Raw genomic sequence first — 26,412 nt, 5'->3', positions numbered from 1 at the left:
ATCTGCTTAAATCTGGAGTAGGAGCAAGGAGGTGATGCACCATGAACAGGAGAGCAGCTGACAGAGAGGCAGAGGGAAGAAGAGAACTGAATGAGCCTGGGGCAAGGAAAAGTGGTTGATGTCATGGCCCTGCCACTCAGCATTATAAGCTTCCTTCAATAGTGGCTTGAAACTGGATCAGAAAGGTCCAGAGACCTCAGGAACTAACTGACTTACTCCCCTACCCCATCTATGTGACGAGCTAGCTATCTGGCCTTATGCACATTACTTAGCTTCTTGGGTCTCAATTTCCTCACTTACGAAAAAGATATCAAAATATCTTGGATGTTTTATATGAGAATGAAGATGCTTCATTCATTCATTCCATAAATATTTACTGAATGCTTACCATATGCCAGGAATATTTCCAGGCACTAAAGATTCAGCAATAAACAAAACAAACAACAATCCTGAAATGTTTGCCTTTATAAAATTCATATTGTCTATTTCCACTTATTACAATAAACATGTAATAAGTCAAATATGTGATTTGTCAGATATTGATGATAGCTTCGGAGAGAAATGAAACAGAGAAATGTGGGTTGCAATCTTACAAAGGCTTGTCAAAAAAAAAGGCTTGGCTGAGAGGATGGTATCTAAACAAAGACCTAAAGTAGAAGAGACACGTGTGCAAAGGCATTCGCACAGTGCCTGGCACAAAAAAGACAGCGTGATTTTTGTGTTGTATTATTATCATCATAATTGTTATAATTATTATTCACATTCTTCTTAGTTGCCCAGAAAAGTGGCTTATACAGGACTGATAGAGACAACTCAAAACATTAATATTACTACTATTACTACTAACTACACCACAAAAATTTGTTGAACACGTATTTCTATTCCCAAGGTCCAAGTCATAGAACCTGACTCTAAGAGAGTAACTTTTTCAACTCTTGACTGTAAAAGAGATTCTCTTAAAATCCTTACTACTTTTTAGATTTAAAAAGTTAGTATTAAACTTATATGTTGCAGGTAACTGATTGCATACTTCTCTAGGTTTTTAGTTAATCCTTTTTTCAGAAGTTTTCAAAACTAAATGTGAACAGGTAATTTGAAGTGTTATAAAGCTAGTTCAATCAATTTGGTTGTATCAGAAATCATTTTTCTGATTATGCTGAGTGTGACTTTGGGCAAATCACTTTGCCAACTCGAGACCTTTATTTTATACTTCATCACCTGTAAAACAAAGTAACAAAGTAATTCTCGATAACTAAACAAAGTTACCTAGAATTCCTTCATAAGAAAAGTTTTCTATGATTAGCAGTAATTACTTACTCAATGGAGACAATGACAGCATTCAATTCCTCAGCCATTGCTGTACACAGCTCATCATAATACCTGATTTCTAAAAGACACAAAGGGAACAATCATTACAAAACAGGTCATTTAATACTGTTCACTCTTAAATTCTGCTAAGTGTTAATTGTTTTTAGGCTTGGAGCTAATACTGAAAACAAATAATAAAAACCAAATGTGAACAAGTGATAGAGTTACATGTACATGTGAAAAATTAAATCTGATTTCTAATAACATGCAACTACTATAAATAACAGGAAATGCATAGTTTAGTTTTGAATATATTACCATCTAAATATTTATTTCATAATGGACTATATGAAATGCACCAAATCGATCCTAATTTTACAGCTCTTCAAATGTATATACCTTTCTAAAAAATCACAGCAAATAAGTAGTCTCTTCCTTAGAATCATACAATTTTAGGCTGGGAGTGGTGGCTCATGCCTGTAATAGCACTTCAGGAGGCTAAGGAAGGAGATCACTTGAGGTCGGAAGTTTGAGACCAGTCTGAGCAACATAGCCAGATGCTGCCTCTATTAAAAAATGTTTTTAAATTAGCCAGGCATAGTGGTGCATGCCTGCAGTCCCAGCTGCTTGGGAGACTGAGGAAGGCGGATCACTTGAGCCCAAGGGTTTGACGTTACAATGAGCTGTGATAGTGCCACTGTACTCTGGCCTCGGTGACAGAGTGAGATCTTACAACTAAAAATAATAAACCAATTAAAAAATTTTTTGCTCTTTTAACACTTCATTTGCTGCAGTTTAGTAAAGTGATTGGTTTGAAGAATATGGTGTTCTCTTTAAATGAACACATTAAAAACCAGAATTTTAGGGAAGTCTTAGCATTTCTTAGAGGATCCAAAGGTCTACAGTAACAGAACCAATTTAATATGTAAGAATTTAATCCTGCTGGGCGCGGTGGCTCACGCCTGTAATCCCAGCACTTTGGGAGGCTGAGGCGGGCAGATCACAAGGTCAGGAGATTGAGACCATCCTGGCTAACACAGTGAAACCCTGTCTCTACTAAAAATGCAAAAAATTAGCCGGGAGTGGTGACAGGCACCTGTAGTCCCAGCTACTTGGGATGCTGAGGCAGGAGAATGATGTGAACCCAGGAGGCAGAGCTTGCAGTGAGCCGAGATCGCGCCACTGCACTCCAGCCTGAGCAACAGAGCGACACTCTGTCTCAAATCCTTAGTTGCTCTCAGTAAATTGAGATCTATATTGTGCCAATTGAGAGACAAATATTTCCTTATTTACAGGGTTTCCGAGGCAGTCTTAGAATCAGAATTTTAAGAATTACATAGACACCTGTGACCTCCACCTGCTCAAGTTCTTCCTCGGGCAGAAGTGATCAGTCAAAATTATGCAGAAAAGGCCAGGTTGACTCTTGTAATCCATCCCATTCCTGGCACCTACACTTCCTGTCTTCCAGTACAGTGTTTCTCCTGGCAAGCGTCCAATGCTACAGACTCAATCTCTTTGAAGGCAGAAACTCCTTCTTATTCATTTTTGTATCCCTACACCCGAGCATACCTTAGACTGACCAGTGGTCCAGACTTGCCCACAACTGTTTGAGCTTTTGCACTGAAAGATCTGCAGCCCAGCAAACCCCTTGGTCTCGGGCAAACCTATATACTCATGAACAATTATTGAAAATGTGAAAAAAAAATCACTGAATAAAAGAAAAAACAATGGATATGGAATTAAATAAGATTACTAGAAAAAGTTATACCTTTTGACCTTTGTTGCTTTAAAAAAAAAATGACATAATGATAAAATCAACAAAACAAGTTGTCATTGCTTTTAAACTAAGGGGATGCCAAAAGCTCTGGACTGAAGATGAGGAAGTAGCTCCATGACCATTATTAGCAAAGACAAGGCCCCAACTTCCGCCTTGGGAGGCTCTCTTCTGGGCGGTTCTGTTTGGCTGCCTGCCATTTTGAATGTGTTGTAGTCATGAAAATCATCCAAATCTAAAGAAAATATTCTTGAACTTTGCAAGATTGTTTCCTTTGAATGGTTGCATACATTTTATATTTTAACCTTTGCTTTCATAAGCAGATAAAACGTTAACATGTGTATTAAGGAATACCTGGTCTATTTCATAGAAATATATCTTCAAAACACAAGTTGGCAAAAGAGGCACAGATAATTCCACATATGCATGCCCGGTGAAACCTCACCTTGTTTTGGTGCAGAAAGCTGTATCAGCACTGCACAGTAAGTCTGTGATTTAGATCATAGGAAATATTTTATAACAGTCTACCTGAATTAACAAACAAACCAACAAGCAAATAACTTTTACATAGGATAACCATATAATTCATCACCCAAACCAGGACCCTTTTGAGAGTGAAAAGGGGGCACTAGTAATAATTTTGCTGGGACAACAGGAGTAACAGGGACCATCCAAGGGAACCAAGATAAATGGTCCCCTTCTTTCCCACTAAGAAAACCAAACTCAATTACACATCTCCCACAAGGCCAACCAGAACAACAAACCATCTGAAGGTGACCAGGACGTACTTGCACTTGCCAAGGCCCAGCCTCCTCCGTGGATATAAACAACGCTGCGTTTCAGCGGTTCTTCAGGCTTCGGAGGCCCTTCAAACACTCTGACTTCTACACCATCGAAGTCCGTGTCGGTCACCTTCACTCGGGCAGAAGACCATGCACTTTTTTTGCCAAAAGAAACAATGATAAAATTCAGTGCCAGCAGGTGATGGCTCAGTCCCAGGTAGTGGATCAGGTTACTCTGCAGGGCGAGGGAGGAAATAAAGAGGGAGGGCGCATGTTAACTTGGCATCACCAGAGCTGCCCTCACCAACCGAGTGTCTGATTTCCTACAAGCAACTTCCACTGGACTGGAGAGCTCATTGAGCCCTTTTAATACAAAAACCAGTTGTATTTACCTTTTGCTTTTGGAGTTGACAAAATATTTTCATACACGAGATCTCCTCAGGTATTATCAGTCCCATTTTATTTAGAAGGCTTAGAAAACAACTATGCTTGCTCATTTCATTTAAGTGGTAGTCCTGGGACTCAAACTTAAGATTAGGTTTGAATTCCTGGATTCAGTACCTTTTTTTCCTAAGTAAGTATATCACAGTTCCAATAACATACTAGGAGTGAAGAAATAATATTTTATTTCAATGCAAATAAGAGGAAATTTTTCTATTTACTTTAATTTCTTTAAATTCCTTTGTAACTTATATATTTGAGTGTGTCTCATTATTTAATTTCTTTAAATTGCTTTGTAACTTCAATATATTTAATTGTATCTTTAAGTGTGTCTTGTCCTTTTGAAAGTAGTGTGTGAGAAAGAAGAAACATGGTCAACTGAGGCCCTGGCATTTAGAAGCAGATCAGCTCAGATATAACCAGAAGCTTTTTAGAATGTGCAAAGACTATACTGCCTGATGGTCTCTTCCCTTCTGAACCCTCAGGGTATCAAGCTCTGCATTAAGTGTTCGCAGAAAGTTATTTGGTTGCAGAAGGAACATAGCAAGGAGACCTAATTTACCCACCAAGCAAAGACACTTCTGAGTTTATTCCCTTCTCTCCACTTTCCCAAGTTCATCAGGAAGGAGAACAGCTGGAGAGTTAACAGTGCTCTTTTGTAGACTATGAAACAGAACACTGGTGATTAATGATCATAAGATCAAAGAAACAATGTTGCTAGCGGAAATCAGGACTATATGATGTCTGCAATGTGGCACCTTACAGCTTCTCTGGCTGTGCACAGGGCACGACAGTACACCTTGAAGAGGGTCCCTGTGTGTTCACTGCCTCAGTCTTTGGGCAAATTCCTGAGCCCTTTACCCCAGTGTCCCATATAGACATTATAACTGTGTGTGTATATTTTTTATATATATATATATATATGTATATGTAGACATATATATATCTCCTGTCATGAAAAGAGTTAGAAAGCACTATATTAAGAAAGCATTGGCCGGGCGCGGTGGCTCAAGCCTGTAATCCCAGCACTTTGGGAGGCCGAGACAGGCGGATCACGAGGTCAGGAGATCGAGACCATCCTGGTTAACATGGTGAAACCCCGTCTCTACTAAAAAATACAAAAAACTAGCCGGGCGAGGTGGCGGGCGCCTGTAGTCCCAGCTACTCGGGAGGCGGAGGCAGGAGAATGGCGTGAACCCGGGAGGCGGAGCTTGCAGTGAGCTGAGATCCGGCCACTGCACTCCAGCCTGGGCGGCAGAGCGAGACTCCGTCTCAAAAAAAAAAAAAAAAAAAAAGAAAGCATTAGCAAGTGTTAATGAAAAACAAGAACAAGAGGCAATTAATCAAACAATGAACAGCTATTTCAGGAATTCTTTTAACATTATTTGCTGGCAAGTATAAGCAGCAGCAGAGCAAATGAATATTAAAGGGCTAATATCCAGAGCCTACAAAGAACTCAAACAAATTTACAAGAAAAAAACAAACAACCCCATCAAAAAGTGGGCAAAGGATATGAACAGACATTTCTCAAAAGAAGACATTCATACAGCCAACAGACACATGAAAAAATGCTCATCATCACTGGCCATCAGAGAAATGCAAATCAAAACCACAATGAGATACCATCTCACACCAGTTAGAATGGCAATCATTAAAAAGCCAGGAAACAACAGGTGCTGGATAGGATGTGGAGAAATAGGAACACTTTTACACTGTTGGTGGGATTGTAAACTAGTTCAACCATTATGGAAAAAAGTATGGTGATTCCTCAAGGATCTAGAACTAGATGTACCATATGACCCAGCCATCCCATTACTGGGTATATACCCAAAGGATTATAAATCATGCTGCTATAAAGACACATGCACACGTATGTTTATTGCGGCACTATTCACAATAGCAAAGACTTGGAATCAACTCAAATGTACATCAGTGACAGACTGGATTAAGAAAATGTGGCATATATATACCATGGAATACTATGCAGCCATAAAAAAGGATGAGTTTGTGTCCTTTGTAGGGACATGGATGCAGCTGGAAACCATCATTCTTAGCAAACTATCACAAGAACAGAAAACCAAACACCGCATGTTCTCACTCATAGGTGGGAACTGAACAATGAGATCACTTGGACTCGGGAAGGGGAACATCACACACTGGGGCCTATCATGTGGAGAGGGGAGGGGGGAGGGATTGCATTGGGAGTTATACCTGATGTAAATGACGAGTTGATGGATGCTGACGAGTTGATGGGTGCAGCACACCAACATGGCACAAGTATACATATGTAACAAACCTGCACGTTATGCACATGTACCCTAGAACTTAAAGTATAATAATAATAAATTTAAAAAAAAAATTCAACTTCTACATGTGCCCTGACATCAACTGCCCAATTTACTGAACAAGTTAAAACTGTCCATGTTTTGATAGTAATTTATGCATGTGTACATGCACGTATGTGTGCACACATGTACCTGCACAGAGGATTCTAACCATCAACTTAAGTTCTTTGGTCAATTGGAAGAAGACAATCATCATTCGAGTTTTGTGATAAAATGTTAGTCTAATTTAGAGAATATTGAGATCTGACAGGGAATAGCTAAGAATCATGTATTTCCAAAGTTTCTAGAGTAGATATAATAAACCCTTGTTAACACCATTATCAATTAATAGGCAAGCTCCATTCCACTTGTCATAGGACAAGTAGTTTGACCGGCACGAAATGATGAAATATGAACAAAGAAATGGCAGACCTGGCTCTGTTATATTATCAACTGTACTTTTCTTTTTAATTAAATGAAGACTTTCTTAAACATTTGAGACAAATTATGAGCTTCTTTTAACTATAGGAAGTTGTAAAACAAGTGAATTATCTTTATATGACAGATATGAGAAGACTGTACATTTTACAAGAGAACCTGCCTGGAGTTTCCTTTATGTAATGCCTGCTTGAGTACATGCAGGTTTGACTCAGTTTGTTTATACCTTTTCAGAAACATCTCTCCACGTTAGCTTATGTTTCACTTGCATTCACAGAATACCTAAAAAACCATCTGCATTGTTTACAATAGCAACACAGTGGTGTGGGGGTAGAAGTGCTGATTAGAAAAGGGACAATTTGGCTGGGTGCAGTGGCTGATGCCTATAATCTCAGCACTATGAGCGGCCAAGGCAGGCAGATCATCTGAGGTCGGGAGCTCGAGACCAGCCTGGCCAACATGGTGAGACCCCATCTCTACTAAAAATGTAAAAATTAGCTGGGGCCAGGCGCGGTGGCTCACGCCTGTAATCCCAGAACTTTGGGAGGCCGAGATGGGCAGATCACGAGGTCAGGAGATAGAGACCATCCTGGCTAACACGGTGAATTCCCGACTCTGCTAAAAATACACACAAAAAAATTATCTGGGCGTGGTGGCAGGTGCCTGTAGTCCCAGCTACTCAGGAGGCTGAGGCAGGAGAATGGCTTGAACCCAGGAGGGAGGCAGAGCTTGCAGTGAGCCGAGATTGTACCACTGCACTCCAGCCTGGGCGACAGAGTGCGACTCCATCTCAAACAAAAAAAATAAAATAAAATTAGCTGGGCATGGTGGCAGATGCCTGTAATCCCAGCTACTTGGGAGGCTGAAGTAGGAGAATCACTTGAACCCAGGAGGCAGATGTTGCAGCGAGCCGAGATTGTGCCACTGCACTCGAGCCTGGATGACAGAGCGAGACTCTGTTTCACAAAAAAAAAAAAAAAGGGGGGGGTGGGGACAATTTGTTTATGTAGTGTAAAAGACAGGAATATGAAAGGGTAGGTGGATGAGTAGAAAAAGAATTTAGAAAACTGCTGTAAGAAAGACTGTGCTAATGTTTACAATTATATTGATAAATTAGAATTATACTAGAGCCAATATTGAGGCTGTCTGAAAACTTGAAAATGGATATGAACAGTAACCTGTTGTTAATTACTTTTCTTGTTACTATTATAAATAATAGCTATCACTGCCTGAGTGCCTACAGTGAGTGCGAGGGTAGGTTGCTGAATTCTGGCTACTATTCTGTGAGGTAAGTACTACTATCTTGCTTACAGAGAGAAGAGAAGAGAAGCCTAGACATTAAGGAGCCAGTATAGAAGCTGGATTTCTAAAACCCTGAGGGAGTTGCAGGACTTACAGAATTGCCCTAGAAATGCTGGTGTAGATAAATGTGGGCCATGGATGCTGCTCTGAGCCCTATCCAGTATGGGATAACATTTGCATGTCTATGTGATATTAATGATAAACTTGTAAATATTATTCTAACTTTTTTTTTCCCTCAAATATCGTTCCCTTAACTCTTCACATTACTCCCCTCCTACTATACTGCCCAGAAAATAAATTCAGTAGCCACACCTTTCTATAGTTGTTACTTCCTTGAAGGGATATGAGGAAAAAGCAAAGAAACAGGAGTGAGTTTCTTCCTTTGGATTTTTAAAAACCTGTATCTTCTTTTTTTGTTTGTTTTTTGTTTTTGTTTTTGAGATAGAGTCTCACTCTGTTACCCAGGCTGGAATGCAGTGGCGTGACTTCTGCCTCCCAGGTTCAAGCTATTCTTGTGTCTTAGCCTCCCAAGTAGCTGGGATTACAGGCATGCACCACCACTTCCGGTTACATTTTGTATTTTTAGTAGATACAGGGTTTTGCCACGTTGGCCAGGCTGGTTTCAAACTCCTGGCCTCAAGTGATCCACCCACCTCGGCCTCCCAAAATGCTGGGATTACAGGCACAAGCCACTGCGACTGGCTGAAAATCTTTTAAAAAATAGGCATTGATTTAGAGGATTACATGATGAATAAGTCTCCTAGAATAGAAAGTGATTTCCCAGGCTAGATGGTAGAAGAGGGGAAGAGAAAATGTTGCAGATATGAAGTGAGGGCTATATGGATAAATATCTGGGAGCCAGTGAAAAAAGAACCCTGGGGTGCAACAACTCCCAGATAGGTCTGTGGAATCTGAAGCAGCTGACTGTGCCTCATGCCTAGACAGAACCCTGGAAAGCAGCAAGACCTTAGGGAAGAGTAGATGCAAGGTATGTCTAGAAAGATAGTGCCTCAAATGGCCTTAGAGCCCCAGGCTCCAGCTGGTGAAGGAAAAACAGAATGATTTTGCATGCCCAATGAAAGCATAAATGTAGCAGGGTCTGCATAAATGTCTTGCAGATGGACCTAAGACAATCTATCTTTTCTCCACAGCCCATTGTATGTACCCAAGAGTTCAACAGGAATATAAATGATCTGAAAGATCTAATGGATCTGAAAGATCGACTATCTTACAGATAAGAACAAAGGATATCTCAGGACAAACTGTAAGGATCAAACACCAAGGATCAGGTAGAACAGAGATGTGGGGTGAGGATGAGTGATATCCAGATGGCTTCCCCAAACCACAATGCCTCAGCACTGTATAAGATCCTGCAAAACCTAAAAGAAAATAGTGATGAGTGGGAATTCCTAAACTCACTGGGAATAAGTTTCTACCTAAAGGATGAAGCCTTAAAATATAGATCAAGTTATATTTCCTTGAACTTATGAAATCAGATTCAGATTCACACAAGTAACATTCTAGAAGTAACAAAGTTTCCTGAAACCTCTATTTCTTTTATATATATGTGTGTGTGTGTATGTGCGTGCGTGTATACATATATATGTGTGTGTGTGTGTATATATATTTTGAGACAGAGTCTCACTCTGTTGCCCATGCTGGAAAGCAGTGGCATGATCTTGGCTCACTAAAACCTTTGCCTCCCTGGCTGAAGCGATTCTCCTGCCTTAGCCTCACAGATAGCTAGGATTATAGGCACCCACCACCACACCTGGCTAATTTTTGTATTTTTTTTTTTAAGTAGATACAGGGTTTCCCTATGTTGCCCAGGCTGGTCTTGAACTCCTGACCTGAAGTGATCCACCCATGTTGGCCTCCCAAAGTGTTGGGATTACAGGTGTTAGCTACTGCACCCAGTCTCCTGAAACCTCTTTAGAAGTAGCAGAGAAACTCCAGGAGAACACAGAAGCAAGCCAAGTTTTAAGGGCAATGGGCTGTAAATTATTCCATCTTGGCTAAAGTAAGCTAGAGCAATGCTAGCAGTCTTAAAACTTGTCTCCATAACCATTCCAGGGTCTAGGGGAAGAATTCTGCCTAATGAGATGGAAGGGGATAAAGGTTACTCATTACGCCTCAGTGGAACCAGACAAAGAAATACAGTGGGGCACTGGCTCCCTACCCAGGTCTGATGGCTGAAGATCAAAGGACAAACAAGAATCAAAGGAAACCAAGCAAAACTGTGCTCTGCTTATGAATATATAAATTAGTTATGTTTATATATGGGGTTGTTCTCTCTTGATTAAGTCAACATATAAATTGTGAAGTATATCCTATGGGCAGATAACTTTGTAGGGGAGAAAGAGAATCATCTGAAACTTACAGTAATAGAGGAGAACCAAGCCTTGCAAATGAATAGCTGATGCTAGTTAGCTAAGCAGTAAGTGGTAAGAAAGGCCTAGATAAAGGGTTGCACAAGCTCAGAGAAGAAAGCAATCACCTCTGTCTGGGGATGAAATCCAGTAAGGTGTCTAGCCCTAAATTAGGTCTTAGATGATGCCCCATCATAGGTATGGCTAACAAGGAAAAGGGCTGGAACTAAGGTGCAAGTATTGGAAAGTGGTTTGGTTTTTTTTTTGGTTCTGTTTTTGTTTATTTGGCTTTTTTTGTTTGTTTGTTTGTTTGTTTGTTTGTTTGAGATGGAGTCTCCCTCTGTCACTAGGCTGGAGTGCGATGGTGCGATCTTGGCTCACTGCAACCTCTGACTCCCTGGTTCAAGCGATTCTCCTGCCTCAGCCTCCCGAGTAGGTGGGATTACAGGCCCACGCCACCATGCCCTGCTAATTTTTATATTTTTAGTAGAGACAAGGTTTCAGTATGCTGGCTAGGTTGGTCTCAATCTCCTGACCTTATGATCCTCCTGCCTCGGCCTCCCAAAGTGCTGGGATTACAGGCATGAGCCACCGCACCTGGCCTGGAAAGTGTTTTAACTCAAACGCCTATGGGTAGGTAAGGTATACAAGCAAAATGGAGGCAAGAGGAGCATGGCAATAACAGACTCAATCCAAAGGAGGCATGTGTAGCACAGAAGTCAGCAGCATAGACTCCAGAGCCAGAGCACCTGGGCTGAAATCCAAGCTCCCTCACTTACCAGCACTGGGGCCCCCGGGCAAATGATCAAACCTTTCTGTACCTCAATCTCCCATCCAAAAATGGAAGCAATTATATACATGACCTCAAAAAGTTGTTGTGAAGACTGGAAACTAAGGCACCTAGAACAGTGCCTGTCACATAAGAAGCCCCTTTTTTTTTTTTTTTTTTTTTTTTTTTGAGGAGGAGGAGTCTCACTTTGTCTCCCAGGCTGGAGTGCGGTGGCGCGATCTCGGCTCACTGCAAGCTCCGCCTCCCAGGTTCACGCCATTCTCCTGCCTCAGCCTCCCAGTAGCTGGGACTACAGGCGCCCGCCACCACGCCCGGCTAATTTTTTGTATTTTTAGTGGAGACGGGGTTTCACCGTGTTAGCCAGGATGGTCTGGATCTCCTGACCTCGTGATCCGCCCGCCTCGGCCTCCCAAAGTGCTGGGATTACAGGCGTGAGCCACCGCGCCTGGCCAAGAAGCCCTTTTGAGTCAGTTATCACCGATACTACACCTCTGCTCCAGAAGATCATTGCGTAAAAAAGTGAGCCCAGCGACATATTCCAGTGTTTCTAGGGAAGCTGAAACTATCATTTTTCCTATTATGCACATTTGTTATTAGTACCACATGGATTATCAAGTCCTGAAATTGTTGCAGGTTAAAAAAGTGATCTTTAAAAAGCTTATTTATATGGTCATATTTAAGGGAAAGGAGGCAGCTAGGGAAGAACCAGCAGCACACTGATACCCCATACACATTAATGACTTTGCATCTGGTCAAGTTTCAACATGAGCCAGCAACATCAATACTTAAGCATCAATTCTAACTCACTACCCCAATTCGTTCTTCACATTTGAAGGTTTGTATTCTATGTCAGTGACTCTCCAATTTTTCCACTACGGTCATTTCATTCAGTCCATCGGCTTTTTAATTCTCTTTATATTTTGCTCTAATTGTGCCTATTATAAGAAAAAAAAATCTATAATCTCACAGAACATTTATTTAGCTGCATGAAAATATGATAATTTAATTAAAATATTAATGTTTAATGTTCAATTAAGAGATGGACCTTAAAGTAGAGGTATGGAACCCAGCCTAGGAGAGAAAAGACAGTGGCTGTCCAAAGAGACTGCCTGGACACAGTACCAACAGAGGTGAATTGAGTTTTAATGAAGTAAAGATTCCGATTCACTCAAGTAACCTGAAAGTCACAGTTTCCTGAAACCTCTTTAGAAGTAGCTGGGAAATCCAGGAACACACAGAATTGTGTTAAGGGCCCTATGGGCTGCAAATTACCCTGTCTTGGTTAGCTGAAGTAATCTAGAACAGTTCTAAAGGTCTCAAAACTTGCCTCCATAACCATTCCAGGATCTAGGGGAAGAATTCTGCCTAAGGAGATGGAAGGGGAATAAGGGTACTCATCATGCCTCAGTGGAACCAGACAGTAAAATCTGGTGGCACACTGGCTTCCTACCCAGTTGGTTCACGTTGAAACTTGACCAGATGCCAACTTATTTATGTGTACGGAGTATCAGTGTGCTACTGGTTCTTCCCCAGCCTCCTGCCTCCCCTTTGATACATGATTAGACGGCTGGAGAAGGAAAGAAGGTTGGGGAAAGGCAAACAGATGTTTCTGGTCATGGGGCGGTGTTCACGCTTTAGCCCTTTGCCCATCACGCTGACCTAGTAAGGACAGAAAGAGAACCTGCAAGGTATCAAAGTCCCCTTTCCCATTCTCAACTAGAATACAAGGTCGAAAACGTACCTTCACTTGCTTAGGGCTAGATCTCTACTCCAACCCAACTCTGATCAAAGGACAGGGATGTTTGAGCACCATTTCTGGGAGGATTTAGGCCACACAGTAAATTCCACCAGAGAGGGAAAGTTAATTTGCTCAGGTAAAGTTGAATAAAATAAAAAAATGGAAGCTTCAGAAACACCATCACTTAAAGAGCTGGTGAGCAGGAGAGGAAGAACCAATCAATAAAAAACAAAAAAGGACAAGAGAAGGAGTGAGAAAAACAGAGAAAAGGGACAAATTGTTAGTGTGGCAACAGAAACAAGAAACCAGAGATATTAAGGGGGAAGAGATTTCAAGAAAGCAGGTTGTCAAATGTCTGCAAGAGGCCAAGTAGGTCATTGGTGTTGGCTATGAGTTCACTGGTGAACCTATGAAAGACAGTCTCATCCAAGATATGGGACTGAAAATCATATTGTAATGGCTTGCAAAGTGAGCAGGAGTTGAAGAAACAGAGAGAGTAAATGCAGACAGATTACGTTCACTGTTTGTAGAGATAAGGAAGGCACTAGAATAGTTGGGAGCGACTTGAGTGTGCTTCTCGGGAAACAGTTTGTCAAGAGAGAAAGACAAACTTACAGAGGTAAAAAGAATTGAGTGAATTCAGATCCTAGGGGAAGGAGGACATAGGCTCTGGAAAGTAGATGGAAGGGAGAATTCATAACAGGTAATTTATAGGGGGCAAGGAGGCAAAGTGAGAAGATATATCTCTAAACAGAACTTGATTTCTGTGGATGTCAGTTCTGTCTTTGTCCCAAAGAAGATAGTGACATTTTGGCCAGGCACGGTGGCTCAGGCCTGTAATCCCAGCACTTTGGTAGGCCGAGGGGGTGGATCATGAGGTCAGGAGATCGAGATCATCCTGGCCAACATGGTGAAACCCTGTCTCTACTAAAAAATACAAAAATTAGCCTGGCGTGGTGATACGCACCTGTAATCCCAGCTACTCGGGAGGCTGAGGCAGGAGAATCGTTTGAACCCAGGACGCAGAGATTGCAGTGAGCCGAGATTGCACCACTGCACTCCAGCCTGGCAACAAAGTGAGACTCCAGCAAAAAAAAAAAAAGAAAAAAAAAAGTGACTTTTCAAAGACTGCCCTCTTTGAAGGGAACCCATTGCAATCTGGCTTCCAGCCCCATCTCTCTGATGAAACTATCCTTATTAGACTCACCAATGACCCCTGACCACAATGCCAAAGCCAATGCCAATAACCTACTTGGCCTCACTGCAGATATTTGATAACTTGTGCTTTCTTGAAACTTTCTTCCCTCTTAACTTCTCCAGTTTCTTGCTTTCTTGCCACATTAACAATGAATCCCCCACTCCTCCTATTTTTTTTCTTTTTTTTTGGTCTTTTATTGATTGGTTCTTCCTCTCCTGACCACTGGCCCTTTAAATGATGATGTTCTCAAAACTTCCATTTATTACTTCATTCAACTTCACAATTCCTTCTTTCCTTGAGCAAGCCAATGTACTATCATGGCAAATAGGAAGTATTTACCAGCAGACTACTAAATTCAAAGACTATGACCTGTATTCTATACTAATTTCTAGTCCCTGATCTATCTTTCTCAAGCTTCCACTTATATTTCCAACCATCTCCAGGATCTAATCTATAAGCTCCTCAAAATTAATATGGCCTACTCTCCCTTCTCTACTCCCAGAGCAATTAACAACATAAATTCTCAATTATCTGACCATAAGTCTAACTTCTAAGCTAGAAACCTTAATACCGTCCTCAGCTTCTTATCTCACATGATTTCCAATCACCTCATCAAACCCTATTAACTCCACCTGCCAATGTTTTCTGATCTAGTTCTACCCCTAACTCCACCCCCGCTCTCGTTGCTGCCTTGGCTAAGATGCTCATTATTTTCTGCACTTGCCTGATAACTTGAATTCTAGATAACCCTCTTTCTCTATAACTTGCTGCATACTGCTGTCAGAGTTTCTACCCTGAAAGGCTGATCACATTACCTGCCTGCTTAAAAACTTCTGCTGACTTCCTGTTTCTTACAGGAAAAAAAGAAAAATCTAAAGTTGGTATTCCAGTCTGGTCCCACTCTACATTCCAACCTCATTTCTCACCACCCTACCCCTTGCAGTCAAGCATAACTTGCCTAACATTTTTCATTTTTTTTAACTTGCTATTCTCTTTGGCAATGCCCTTCACTGGCATGCTAAAATCAGCTTTTGCTGGGTTTCACAAACCAACTGATAAATTCACAGGAATTTTGCAAGTCAGTGTGTCAGAGGTATGTGAACCAGAGCATCTCTGTCTTGAATAGAGGATGGGTAAAATGAGTCTGAGACCTACTGGTGGGTCTGGAATTTTTGGGTTCTTGGTCTGACTTCAAGAATGAAGCCATGGACCTTCGTGGTGAGTGTTACAGTTCTTAAAGGTGGCGCATCTGGAGTTGTTCAATCCTGGTGGGTTTGTGGTCTCGCTGCCTTCAGGAGTGAAGCTGCAGACCTTCGCAGTGAGTGTTACAGCTCATAAAGGTGGCACAGACCCAAAGAGTGAGCAGCACCAAGATTTATCGTGAAGAGCGAAAGAACAAAGTTTCCAAAGCATAGAAAGGTACAGGAGCGGGTTGCCACTGCTAGATCAGGCAGCCTGCTTTTGTTTCCTTATCTGGCTCCACCCACATCCTGCTGATTGGTCCATTTTACAGAGAGCTGATTGGTCCATTTTACAGAGCGCTGATTGGTCCATTTTACAGAGAGCTGATTGGTGCATCTACAATCCCTGAGCTAGACACAGGGTGCTGATTGGTGTGTTTACAAACCTTGAGTTAGACACAGGGTGCTGATTGATGTGTTTACAATTCTTGAGCTAGACACAAAGTCCTGATTGGTGCATTTACAATCCTCCAGCTAGACATAAAAATTCTCCAAGTCCTCATCAGATTAGCTAGATAGAGTGCTGATTGGTGCATTTACAATCCTCCAGCTAGACATAAAAATTCTCCAAGTCCTCATCAGATTAGCTAGATACAGAGTGCTGATTGGTGCATCCACAAACCAGCTGCTGGCCTGGGTGCTAAGCCCCTCACTGCCCAGGTCCAGTGGCACCGGCTGGCTGCTCCGAGTGCAGGGCCCGCCAAGCCCGCACCCACCCGGAACTTGCACTGGCCCGCGAGTGCTATGCACAGCCCCAGTTCCACCCGCACCTCTCCCTCCACGCCACCCGACAAGCAGAGGAAGCTGGCTCCCGCCTTGGCCAGCCCAGAGAGGGGCTCCCACAGTGCAGTGGCGGGCTGAAGGGCTCCTCAAGCATGGCCAGAGCAGACACTGAGGCCAAGGAGGTGCCGAGAGCAAGCGAGGGCTGCTAGCACATTGTCACCTCTCACTGGGCTGCATTCCCAGATGGTTAAGGCATTCTAAGTCACAGGATGAGATAGGAGGTCAGCACAAAATACAGGTCATAGAGACCTTGCCGATAAAACAGGTTGCAGTAAAGAAGCCAGCCAAAACCCACTAAAACCAAGATGGCAATGAGAGTGACCTCTGGTGGTCCTCACTGCTACACTCCCACCATCATCATGACAGTTTACATATGCCATGGCAATATCAGGAAGTTACCCTGTAAAAGGGGAGGCATGAATAATCTACCCTTGTTTATCACATAATAACCATAAAAATGGGCAACCAGCAGCCCTTGGGGCTGCTCTGCCCCTGAGTAGCCATTCTTTATTTCTTTACTTTCCTAATAAACTTACTTTCACTTTGCAGACTTGCCCTGGATTCTTTCTAGAGTGAGATGCAAGAACCCTCTCTTGGAGTCTTGGTTGGGACACCTTTCTGGTAACAAGTTGACATTACGTCAGTGGCTTGAAATTGGCCAGGGTGGGAGTATTTACATCATGGAATCAGCAAGTGCTACAAATCAGGGTGTAGACTTGCTCAGGTTCCAGGCCTTTGGTGGATCCCCATCTGGCTAGGGATTTTTCCTACACCAGTCCTTCTTCTCTTATTTCTTTTACTTAGCATTATTGTTGTGGAGTAAACCTTTTGTCCCACATGAGGGCATGCGTGGACCTAAAGGGTTCTATGGGAGCACAGTGGCACTCTCTACACACAGCAAAGCACTAGATGGAATTATTAAGCCAACCTGTAAAGCACAAAATAAGTATGCAATAGTAGAGCAAAAGGCAGATAAAGGTGTAAAGGAATTGATCTAGGTAAGTTAATTTACTTAGGCCTCGGAACCTGGCTTTTAATCATCTGCACACAGGACTGCTCTCTCCAGGGGGCAACCATGTTAATTACCCACAGATGTGTTGACTCAAAGCCTTTGTCATTAAATCTGTACTAAATAAATGCTTGTAGCACCAGCTTGTCAGGGCTGTGGCTGCTGACTCTTTACAGAACCCTCCTTGGTATCTGTGAGCAGCCCAGTCCCCTAGCCAGGCAAAAAACCTGTGTCTGCATACATTTTTTCATCTGTCACTCAGCCACAGTCTGTGGGTCAGACCTAGCACATGAGTACATTTATTCTCAAACCTACATCATAAAACTAGAAGATTTTACATCTGAAATTAACATTTAGCTTCCCATATTTACCCAAAGGGAAACTAAGGCCCAGAAAGGATTTGCAACTTTCCTGGGCTCAGTGACTATGGCAGCATAGCTCTATGCTTGACCACTCTGGATCAAGCAGCCACCTCCCTCATTCCCCTTTCCTTCAGCTCTTCCTCAACAGCACATCACTCTCTTGAGCCTTCCCTGGTAATAATACAGGAGTTATTAAAAAATAATTTTTAGGCAGATAGAGAGGGTAAAAGTAGTTCTTGGTAAGGCTTTTTCCTTTAATAAAAGCAACCCCTGAACCATTTCTTTCTTTTTTTTTTTTAGACTTTAAGTCCTAGGGTACATGTGCACAACATGCAGGTTTGTTATATATGTATACATGTGCGATGTTGGTGTGCTGCACCCATTAACTCATCATTAACATTAGGTATATCTCCTAATGCTATCCCTCCTTCCTCCCCCCACCCCATGACAGACCCCCGTGGGTAATGTTCCCCACCCTGTGTCCAAGTGTTCTCATTGTTCAATTCCCACCTATGAGTGAGAACACGCAGTGTTTGCTTTTCTGTCCTTGCGATAGTTTGCTCAGAATGATGGTTTCCAGCTTCATCCATGTCCCTACAAAGGACACGAACGCATCCTTTTTTGCGGCTGCATAGTATTCCATGGTGTATATGTGCCACATTTTCTTAATCCAGTCTATCATTGATGGACATGTGGGTTGGTTCCAAGTCTTTGCTATTGTGAATAGTGATGCAATAAACATATGTGTGCATGTGTCTTTATAGCAGCATGATTTATAATCCTTTGGGTATATACCCAGTAATGGGATGGCTGGGTCAAATGGTATTTCAATTTCTAGATCCTTGAGGAATCGCCACACTGTCTTCCACATTGGTTAAACTAGTTTACACTCCCACCAACAATGTAAAAGCTTTCCTATTTCTCCACATCCTCTCCAGTACCTGTTGTTCCCTGACTTTTTAACGATCGCCATTCTAACTGGTATGAGATGGTATCTCATTGTGGTTTTGATTTGCATTTCTCTGATGGCCAGTGATGATGAGCATTTTTTCACGTGTCTGTTGGCTGCATAAATGTCTCATTTTGAGAAGTGTTTGTTCATATCCTTTGCCCACTTTTTGATGGGGTTGTTTTTTTCTTGTAAATTTGTTTAAGATCTTTGTATATTCTAGATATTAGCCCTTTGTCAGATGGGAAGATTGCAAAAATTTTCTCCAATTCTGTAGGTTGCCTGTTCACTCTGATGGTAGTTTCTTTTGCTGTGCAGAAGCTCTTTATCTTAATTAGATCCCATTTGACTACATTGTCTTTTGTTGTTATTGCTTTGGGTGTTTTAGTCACGAAGTCCTTGCTCATGCCTATGTCCTGAATGGTATTGCCTAGGTTTTCTTCTAGGGTTTTTATGGTTTTAGGTCTAACATTTAAGTCTTTAATCCATCTTGAATTAATTTTTGTATAAGGTGTAAGGAAGGGATCCGGTTTCAGCTTTCTACATATGGCTAGCCAGTTTTCCCAGTACCATTTATTAAATAGGGAATCCTTTCCTCATTTCTTGTTTTTGTCAGGTTTGTCAAAGATCAGATGGTTGTAGATATGTAGTATTATTTCTGAGGGCTCTGGTCTGTTCCATTGGTCTATATCTCTGTTTTGGTACCAGTATCATGCTGTTTTGGTTACTGTAGCCTTGTAGTATAGTTTGAAGTCAGACAGTGTGATGCCTCCAGTTTTGTTCTTTTGGTTTAGGATTGTCTTGGCAATGTGGGTTCTTTTATGGTTCTATACGAACTTTAAAGTAGTTTTTTCCAGTTCTGTGTAGAAAGTCATTGGTAGCTTGATGGGGATGGCATTGAATCATAAATTACCTTGAGCAGTATGGCCACTTTCACAACATTGATTCTTCCTATCCATGAGCATGGAATGTTCTTCCATTTGTGTCCCCTTTTATTTCGTTGAGCAGTAGTTTGTAGTTCTCCTTGAAGAGGTCCTTCACATCCCTTGGATTCCTAGGTAAGTTGGATTCCTAGGTATTTTATTCTCTTTGAAGCAATTGTGAATGGGATTTCACTCATGATTTGGCTCTCTGTCTGTTTTTGGTGTATAGGAATGCTTGTGATTTTTGCACATCGATTTTGTATCCTGAGATTTTGCTAAAGTTGCTTATCAGCTTAAGGAGATTTTGGGCTGAGATGATGCAGTTTTCTAAATATACAATCATGTCATCTGTGAACAGGGACACTTTGACTTCCTCTTTTCCTAATTGAATACCCTGTATTTCTTTCTCCTGCCTGATTGCCCTGGCCAGAACTTCCAAAACTATGTTGAGTAGGAGTGATGAGAGAGGGCATCCCTGTCTTGTCCAGTTTTCAAAGGGAAAGCTTCCAGTTTTTGCCCATTTAGTGTGATATTGGCTGTAGGTTTGTCATAAAAAGCTTTTATTATTTTGAGATATGTCGCATGAATAACTAGTTTGAGAGTTTTTAGCATGAAGGGCTGTTGAATTTTGTCAAAGGCCTTTCCTGCATCTATTGAGATAATCATGTGGTTTTTGTCTTTAGTTCTGTTTATATGATGGATTATGTTTACTGATTTGCATATGTTGAACCAGCCTTGCATCCCAGGGATGAAGCCTACTTGATTGTGGTGATTAAGCTTTTTGATGTGCTGCTAGATTCAGTTTGCCAGTATTTCACTGAGGATTTTTCCATCGATGTTTATCAGGCATATTGGTCTAAAATTCTCTTTTTTTTGTTGTGTCTCCACCAGGCTTTGGTATCAGGATGATGCTGACATCATAAAATGAGTTAGGGAGGAGTCCCTCTTTTTCTATTGATTGGAATAGTTTCAGAAGGAATGGCACCAGCTCCTCTTTGTACCTCTCATAGAATTTGGCTGTGGATCCCTCTGGTTCTGGACTTTTCTTGGTTGGTAGGTTCTTAATTATTGCCTCAATTTCAGAGCCTGTTATTGGTCTATTCAGTGATTCAACTTCTTCCCGGTTTAGACTTGGGAGGGTGTATCTGTCCGGGAATTTATACATTTCTTCTATATTTTCTAGTTTATTTGCATAGAGGTGTTTATAGTATTCTCTGATGGTAGTTTGTATCTCTGTGGGATTGGTGGTGATATCCCCTTTATCACTTTTTATTGCATCTATTTGATTCTTCTCTCTTTTCTTCTTTATTAGTCTTGCTAGCAGTCTATTAATCTTGTTGATCTTTTCAATAAAGCAGCTCCTGGATTCATTGATTTTTTGGAGGGTTTTTTGTGTTTCTATCTCCTTCAGTTTTGCTCTGATCTTAGTTATTTCTTGCCTTCTGCTAGCTTTTTAATGTGTTTTTTCTTGCTTCTCTAGTTCTCTTAATTGTGATGTTAGGGTGTCAATTTTAGATCTTTCCTGCTTTTTCTTGTGGGCATTTAGTGCTATAAATTTCCCTCTACACACTGCTTTAAATGTGTCCCAGAGATTCTGGTATGTTGTATCTTTGTTCTCATTAGTTTCAAACAACATCTTTATTTCTGCCTTCATTTCCTTATTTACCCACTAGTCATTCAGGAGCAGGTTGTTCAGTTTCCATGTTGTTGTGTGGTTTTGAATGAGTTTCTTAATACTGAGTTCTAATTTGATTGCACTGTGGTCTGAGAGACAGTTTGTTATAATTTCTGTTCTTTTACTTTTGCTGAGGAGTGCTTTACTTCCAATCATGTGGTCAAATTTGGAATAAGTGTGAAGTGCTGCTGAGAAGAATGTATATTCTGTTGATTTGGGGTGGAGAGTTCTGTAGATGTCTATTAGGTCCACTTGGTGCAGAGTTGAGTTCAATTCCTGGATATCCTTGTTAACTTTCTATCTCGTTGATCTGTCTAATGTTGACAGTGGGGTGTTAAAGTCTCCCATTATTATTGTGTGGAAGTTTCAGTCTCTTTGTAGGTCTCTAAAGACTTGCTTTATGAATCTGGGTGCTCCTGTATTGGGTGCATATCTATTTAGGATAGTTAGCTCTTCTTGTTGAGTTGATCCCTTTACCATTATGTAATGGCCTTCTTTGTCTCTTTTGATCTTTGTTGGTTTAAAGTCTGTTTTATCAGAAACTAGGATTGCAACTCCTGCTTTTTCTGTTTTGTTTTGTTTTCCATTTGCTTGGTAGATCTTCCTCCATCCCTTTATTTTAAGTGTATGTGTGTCTCTCCACGTGAGATGGGTCTCCTGAATACAGTACACTGATGGGTCTTGACTCTTTATCCAATTTGCTGGTCTGTGTCTTTTAATTGGGGCATTTAGTCCATTTACATTTAAGATTAATATTGTTATGTGTGAATTTGATCCTGTCATTATGATGTTAGCTGGTTATTTTGCTCGTTAGTTGATGCAGTTTCTTCCTAGCATTGATGGTCTTTACAATTTGGCATGTTTTCGCAGTGGCTGGTACTGGTTGTTCATTTCCATGCTTAGTGCTTCCTCCAGGAGATGTAAGGCAGGCCTGGTGGTGACAAAATCTCTCAGCATTTGCTTGTCTGTAAAGCATTTTATTTCTCCTTTACTTATGAAGCTTAGTTTGGCTGGATATGAAATTCTGGGTTGAAAATTCTTTTCTTTAAGAATGTTGAATATTGGCCCCTACTCTCTTCTGGCTTGTGGAGTTTCTGCTGAGAGATCCGCTGTTAGTCTGACTGGTTTCCCTTTGTGGGTAACCCGACATTTCTCTCTGGCTGCCCTTAACATGTTTTCTTTCATTTCAACCTTGGTGAATCTGACAATTATGTGTCTTGGGGTTGCTCTTCGCGAGGAGTATCTTTGTGGCATTCTCTGTATTTCCTGAATTTGAATGTTGGCCTGCCTTGCTAGGTTAACGAAGTTCTGCTGGATAATATCCTGAAGAGTGTTTTCCAAATTGGTTCCATTCTCCCCGTCACTTTCAGGTACACCAATCAAATGTAGATTTAGTCTTTTCACATAGTACCATATTTCTTGGAGGCTTTGTTTATTTATTTTTACTCTCTTTTCTCTAAACTTCTCTTCTCACTTCATTTCATTCATTTGATCTTCAATCACTGATACAATTCCTTCCACTTGGTCGAATCCGCTACTGAAGCTTGTGCATGCATCATGTAGTTCTCGTGCCACAGTTTTCAGCTCCATCGGGTCATTTAAGGTCTTCTGTACACTGTTTATTCTAGTTAGCCATTCATCTAATCTTTTTTCAAGGTTTTTAGCTTCTTTGTGATGGGTTCAAACATCTTCCTTTAGCCCGGAGAAGTTTGTTATTACCGATTTTCTAAAGCCTTCTTCTCTCAACTCATCAAAGTCATTCTCCATCCAACTTTGTTCTGTTGCTGGCGAGGAGCTGCAATCCTTTGGAGGAGATGAAGCACTCTGATTTTTAGAATTTTCAGCTTTTCTACTCTAGTTTCTCCCCATCTTTGTGGTTTTATCTACCTTTGGTCTTTAATGATGGTGACCTACAGATGGGGTTTTTGTGTGGATGTCCTTTTTGTTGTTGTTGATGCTATTCCTTTCTGTGTGTTAGTTTTCCTCCTAACAGTCAGGACCCTCAGCTGCAGGTCTGTTGGAGTTTGCTGGAGGTCCACTCCAGACCCTGTTCACCTGGGTATCACCAGTGGAGGCTGCAGAACAACAAAGATTGCAGAACAGCAAAGATTGCAGAACAGCAAATGTTGCTGCCTGATCCTTCCTCTGGAAGCTTCATCTCAGAGGGGCACCAACTGGATGAGGTGTCAGTTGGCCCCTACTGGGAGGTGTCTCCCAGTTATGCTACTCAGGGGTCAGGGACCCACTTGAGGAGGCAGTCTGTCCATTCTCAGATCTCAAACTCTGTGCTGGGAGAACCACTACTCTCTTCAAAGCTGTCAGAAAGGGACGTTTAAGTCTGCAGAAGTTTCTGCTGCCTTTTGTTCAGCTATGCCCTGCCCCCAGAGGTGTAATCTACAGGGGCAGGCAGGCCTTGTTGAGCTGCGGTGGGCTCCACCCAGCTCGAACTTCCCAGATGCTTTGTTTACTTAGTCAAGCCTCAGCAACGGTGGACGCCCCTCCCCCAGCCTCGCTGCTGCCTCGCAGTTCGAACTGGGACTGCTGTGCTAACAGTGAGCAAGGCTCCGTGGGCATGGGACCATCTGAGCCAGGTGCGGGATATAATCTCCTGGTGTGCTGTTTGCTAAGACCATTGGAAAAGCGCAGTATTAGGGCAAGAGTGTCCCAGTTTTCCAGGTACCATCTGTCATGGCTTCCCTTGTCTAGGAAACAGAATTCCCTGACCCCTTGTGCTTCCCAGGTGAGAGGATGCCTCGCCCTGCTTCAGCTCACACTCCGTGGGCTGCACCCACTGTCCTGTACCCACTGTCCAACAAGTCCCAGTGAGATGAACCTGGTACTTTAGTTGGAAATGCAGAAATCATCCGTTTTCGGCGTCATTCACACTGGGAGCCGTAGACTGGAGCTATTCCTATTCGGCCATCTTGGAACCTGAACTATTTCTTTTCTAACAGAAAAACGACTTGAAGAGCCAGTCTGGCAAGCTTTGATACGCAAATAGTGGCTATTAGAAATTGTCTGCCCAATATGGTGACTCCTGCCTTCTTCTTGTCACGGTGTGTGCCAAGTGTCATGGCCACCTCCTGATAACACCATGTGTTCAGAACATCATGGCAACCTACATTTGCATATTAAAGGGCTAAAGTAGGAGGACCAGGTGTTTTGCAGGCTACATAAATGACACACCTGGTCAAACCAATCGCCTGGGCCCAATGCAAAGCAGACACTGCCTCCTCCAGCATCCCAATACAAGCAACCACTTTTCTGCCACACACTGAGTTTCTCTTTTTTCTAATCCCCCCTCCCTTTGTCTCTGTATGGGGGAGCTGTTTTTTTCTTCCTTTCTTCTTGCCTAATAAACTCTCCACTCCTTAAAACCACTCCATGTGTGTCTGTGTCATTTATCTAAACTGGCGTGAGACCAAGGACCCTGGTTTTCCTCCAGTCATCAGAGCTGTATCATTTTGGTGCATTGGCCAGGAATTCATTCATTGGAGTGGTGACTATGGAGCGAATCTCAACCTCAAATCTGTCCTTTAATCTCAAGGTATCCTGTTGCAAAACCCTCCTTCTTTCCTGCTTTCTCTGTCTACGGTCTCTTACTCTCTGTGTGTTGAATGTGTGGGAATTTTTACAGCCTAGGGAAGTAATCCTGTTAGGTAAGATCAGGAAATGCTGTAGACTCGGGATATAGCTCAGAAAAATGCCATTTCAACCTTCTAGGAACAGAGTTCCCCTTTTCCACCTCCAACAGTGAGATTACTCGCTAGTCAGTCTCTGGGTAGCCCATGGTATTTCTAAGCCAACATCGCCACCTAGTGGAAATAGAAATCCTCTTCATAAGACATATTGCTGGTCCTTTGTTGTACGCTGCAATCTCCTTTCACACCACTAAAAATCAGGCTCTAGGCTACTTCTGTAAACAGGAGAGCTCTCTTTTCAACAGTTAGGAGTAAGATGTCATCTGTAGCCAAATTCTTGTCTCAATACTGTCCCATCAGCAGGGAAAATGGCCATTCGGTTCCTATGTTTTTTTAAGGCACCTACGTAAGGGGATTTTAAGTACGGAAGTTAACCAGAACCAGTTTTCTAGGGGTAAATGCTTTAGCATGGGGCAAAACAGCAGGCAATCTAGCACATTGCTCCATTAAAGATGGGGGCTCAAAGACGACACAGTCTCTCTGGAGATAACGTTTTTTTGGGGAGCCAGGCAGATCACACAGGTTTAGGAAGTCAAAGGGAAATCACAGAAGGCAGATGACCTAAGGTTGTGCAGGTAAAACATGGTTAGTCCCACCACTTAGTTCATCTGGTTCTATGGCTTGGAGGACCATGTCTTCAACCATGGGTGGCATATTTAACGTGGTGCCAGAACCCAGGAACCAGGGAGGGAAAACAGTTGAACACTCCCTGTCTTCTCCTCCACCCTAGGTCATACGGAAAGGAAGACTAAGAGGATGCTTTTATTCTCACTTCTTTTTCTAGATGGGTATCAGATTTTCTTCAGCTTGCATCCCTCTGGAGTGCACTCGACCTAAGGACTTTAAAGGGAAAAGCGATTCATTTTCTTTTATACAAGGGCATGGCATTTTTACTAAACCTTTGCCAAGCGTTGTAAGATCAACCCAGCTCTTTTAGCAATCATATTGGGCAGTCCCAGGGAAAACAGTTCCCCAAAAGTTAAAGTAGCAACTTCCAGGGGAACCATCTGAGGATCCCCCTTATTTGGGGTCCCTTCAAGTTCCCTTCTCATGACAAAACTTTAGGCAAATAAAAGATGACGTAGGCCAATGTTCTGATGACCCTGATAGGTAAATAGAAGCTTTCCAAAATTTAATTCAGGTATTTCACCTCACATGCAGGGATGTTATTCTGCTCCTAAACCAGACTCTCACTGCAGCTGAAAAGCAGGTAGCTCTGCAAGCAGCACATAATTTCAGAGATGAGCAATGTATCTCCTATAATACACCAAAAAGGAAGAAAGCAGGTAAGGAAAGCAAAAAAAT

At 41.9% G+C, this 26,412-nt stretch overlaps 1 protein-coding gene across 3 annotated transcripts in view; it reads right to left on the bottom strand.

Moving 5' to 3' along the window:
- Positions 1 to 26,412, bottom strand: part of NCEH1 (neutral cholesterol ester hydrolase 1) — an 89,567-nt gene that overhangs the window by 14,144 nt on the left and 49,011 nt on the right. For all 3 annotated transcript variants that reach the window (XM_007972091.3, XM_037988561.2, XM_073023461.1), the window contains 2 exons: positions 3,871 to 4,099; positions 1,318 to 1,387 (listed from right to left, as the gene is read on the bottom strand). In XM_007972091.3, coding sequence (XP_007970282.3) covers positions 1,318 to 1,387; positions 3,871 to 4,099 — 299 coding nt within the window. The remainder of the gene's footprint in view (positions 1 to 1,317; positions 1,388 to 3,870; positions 4,100 to 26,412) is intronic.

Source organism: Chlorocebus sabaeus, chromosome 15, assembly GCF_047675955.1.
Source record: "Chlorocebus sabaeus isolate Y175 chromosome 15, mChlSab1.0.hap1, whole genome shotgun sequence".
NCBI classification, from domain to species: domain Eukaryota; kingdom Metazoa; phylum Chordata; class Mammalia; order Primates; family Cercopithecidae; genus Chlorocebus; species Chlorocebus sabaeus.
This window is presented reverse-complemented; position numbering and strand designations above follow the sequence as displayed.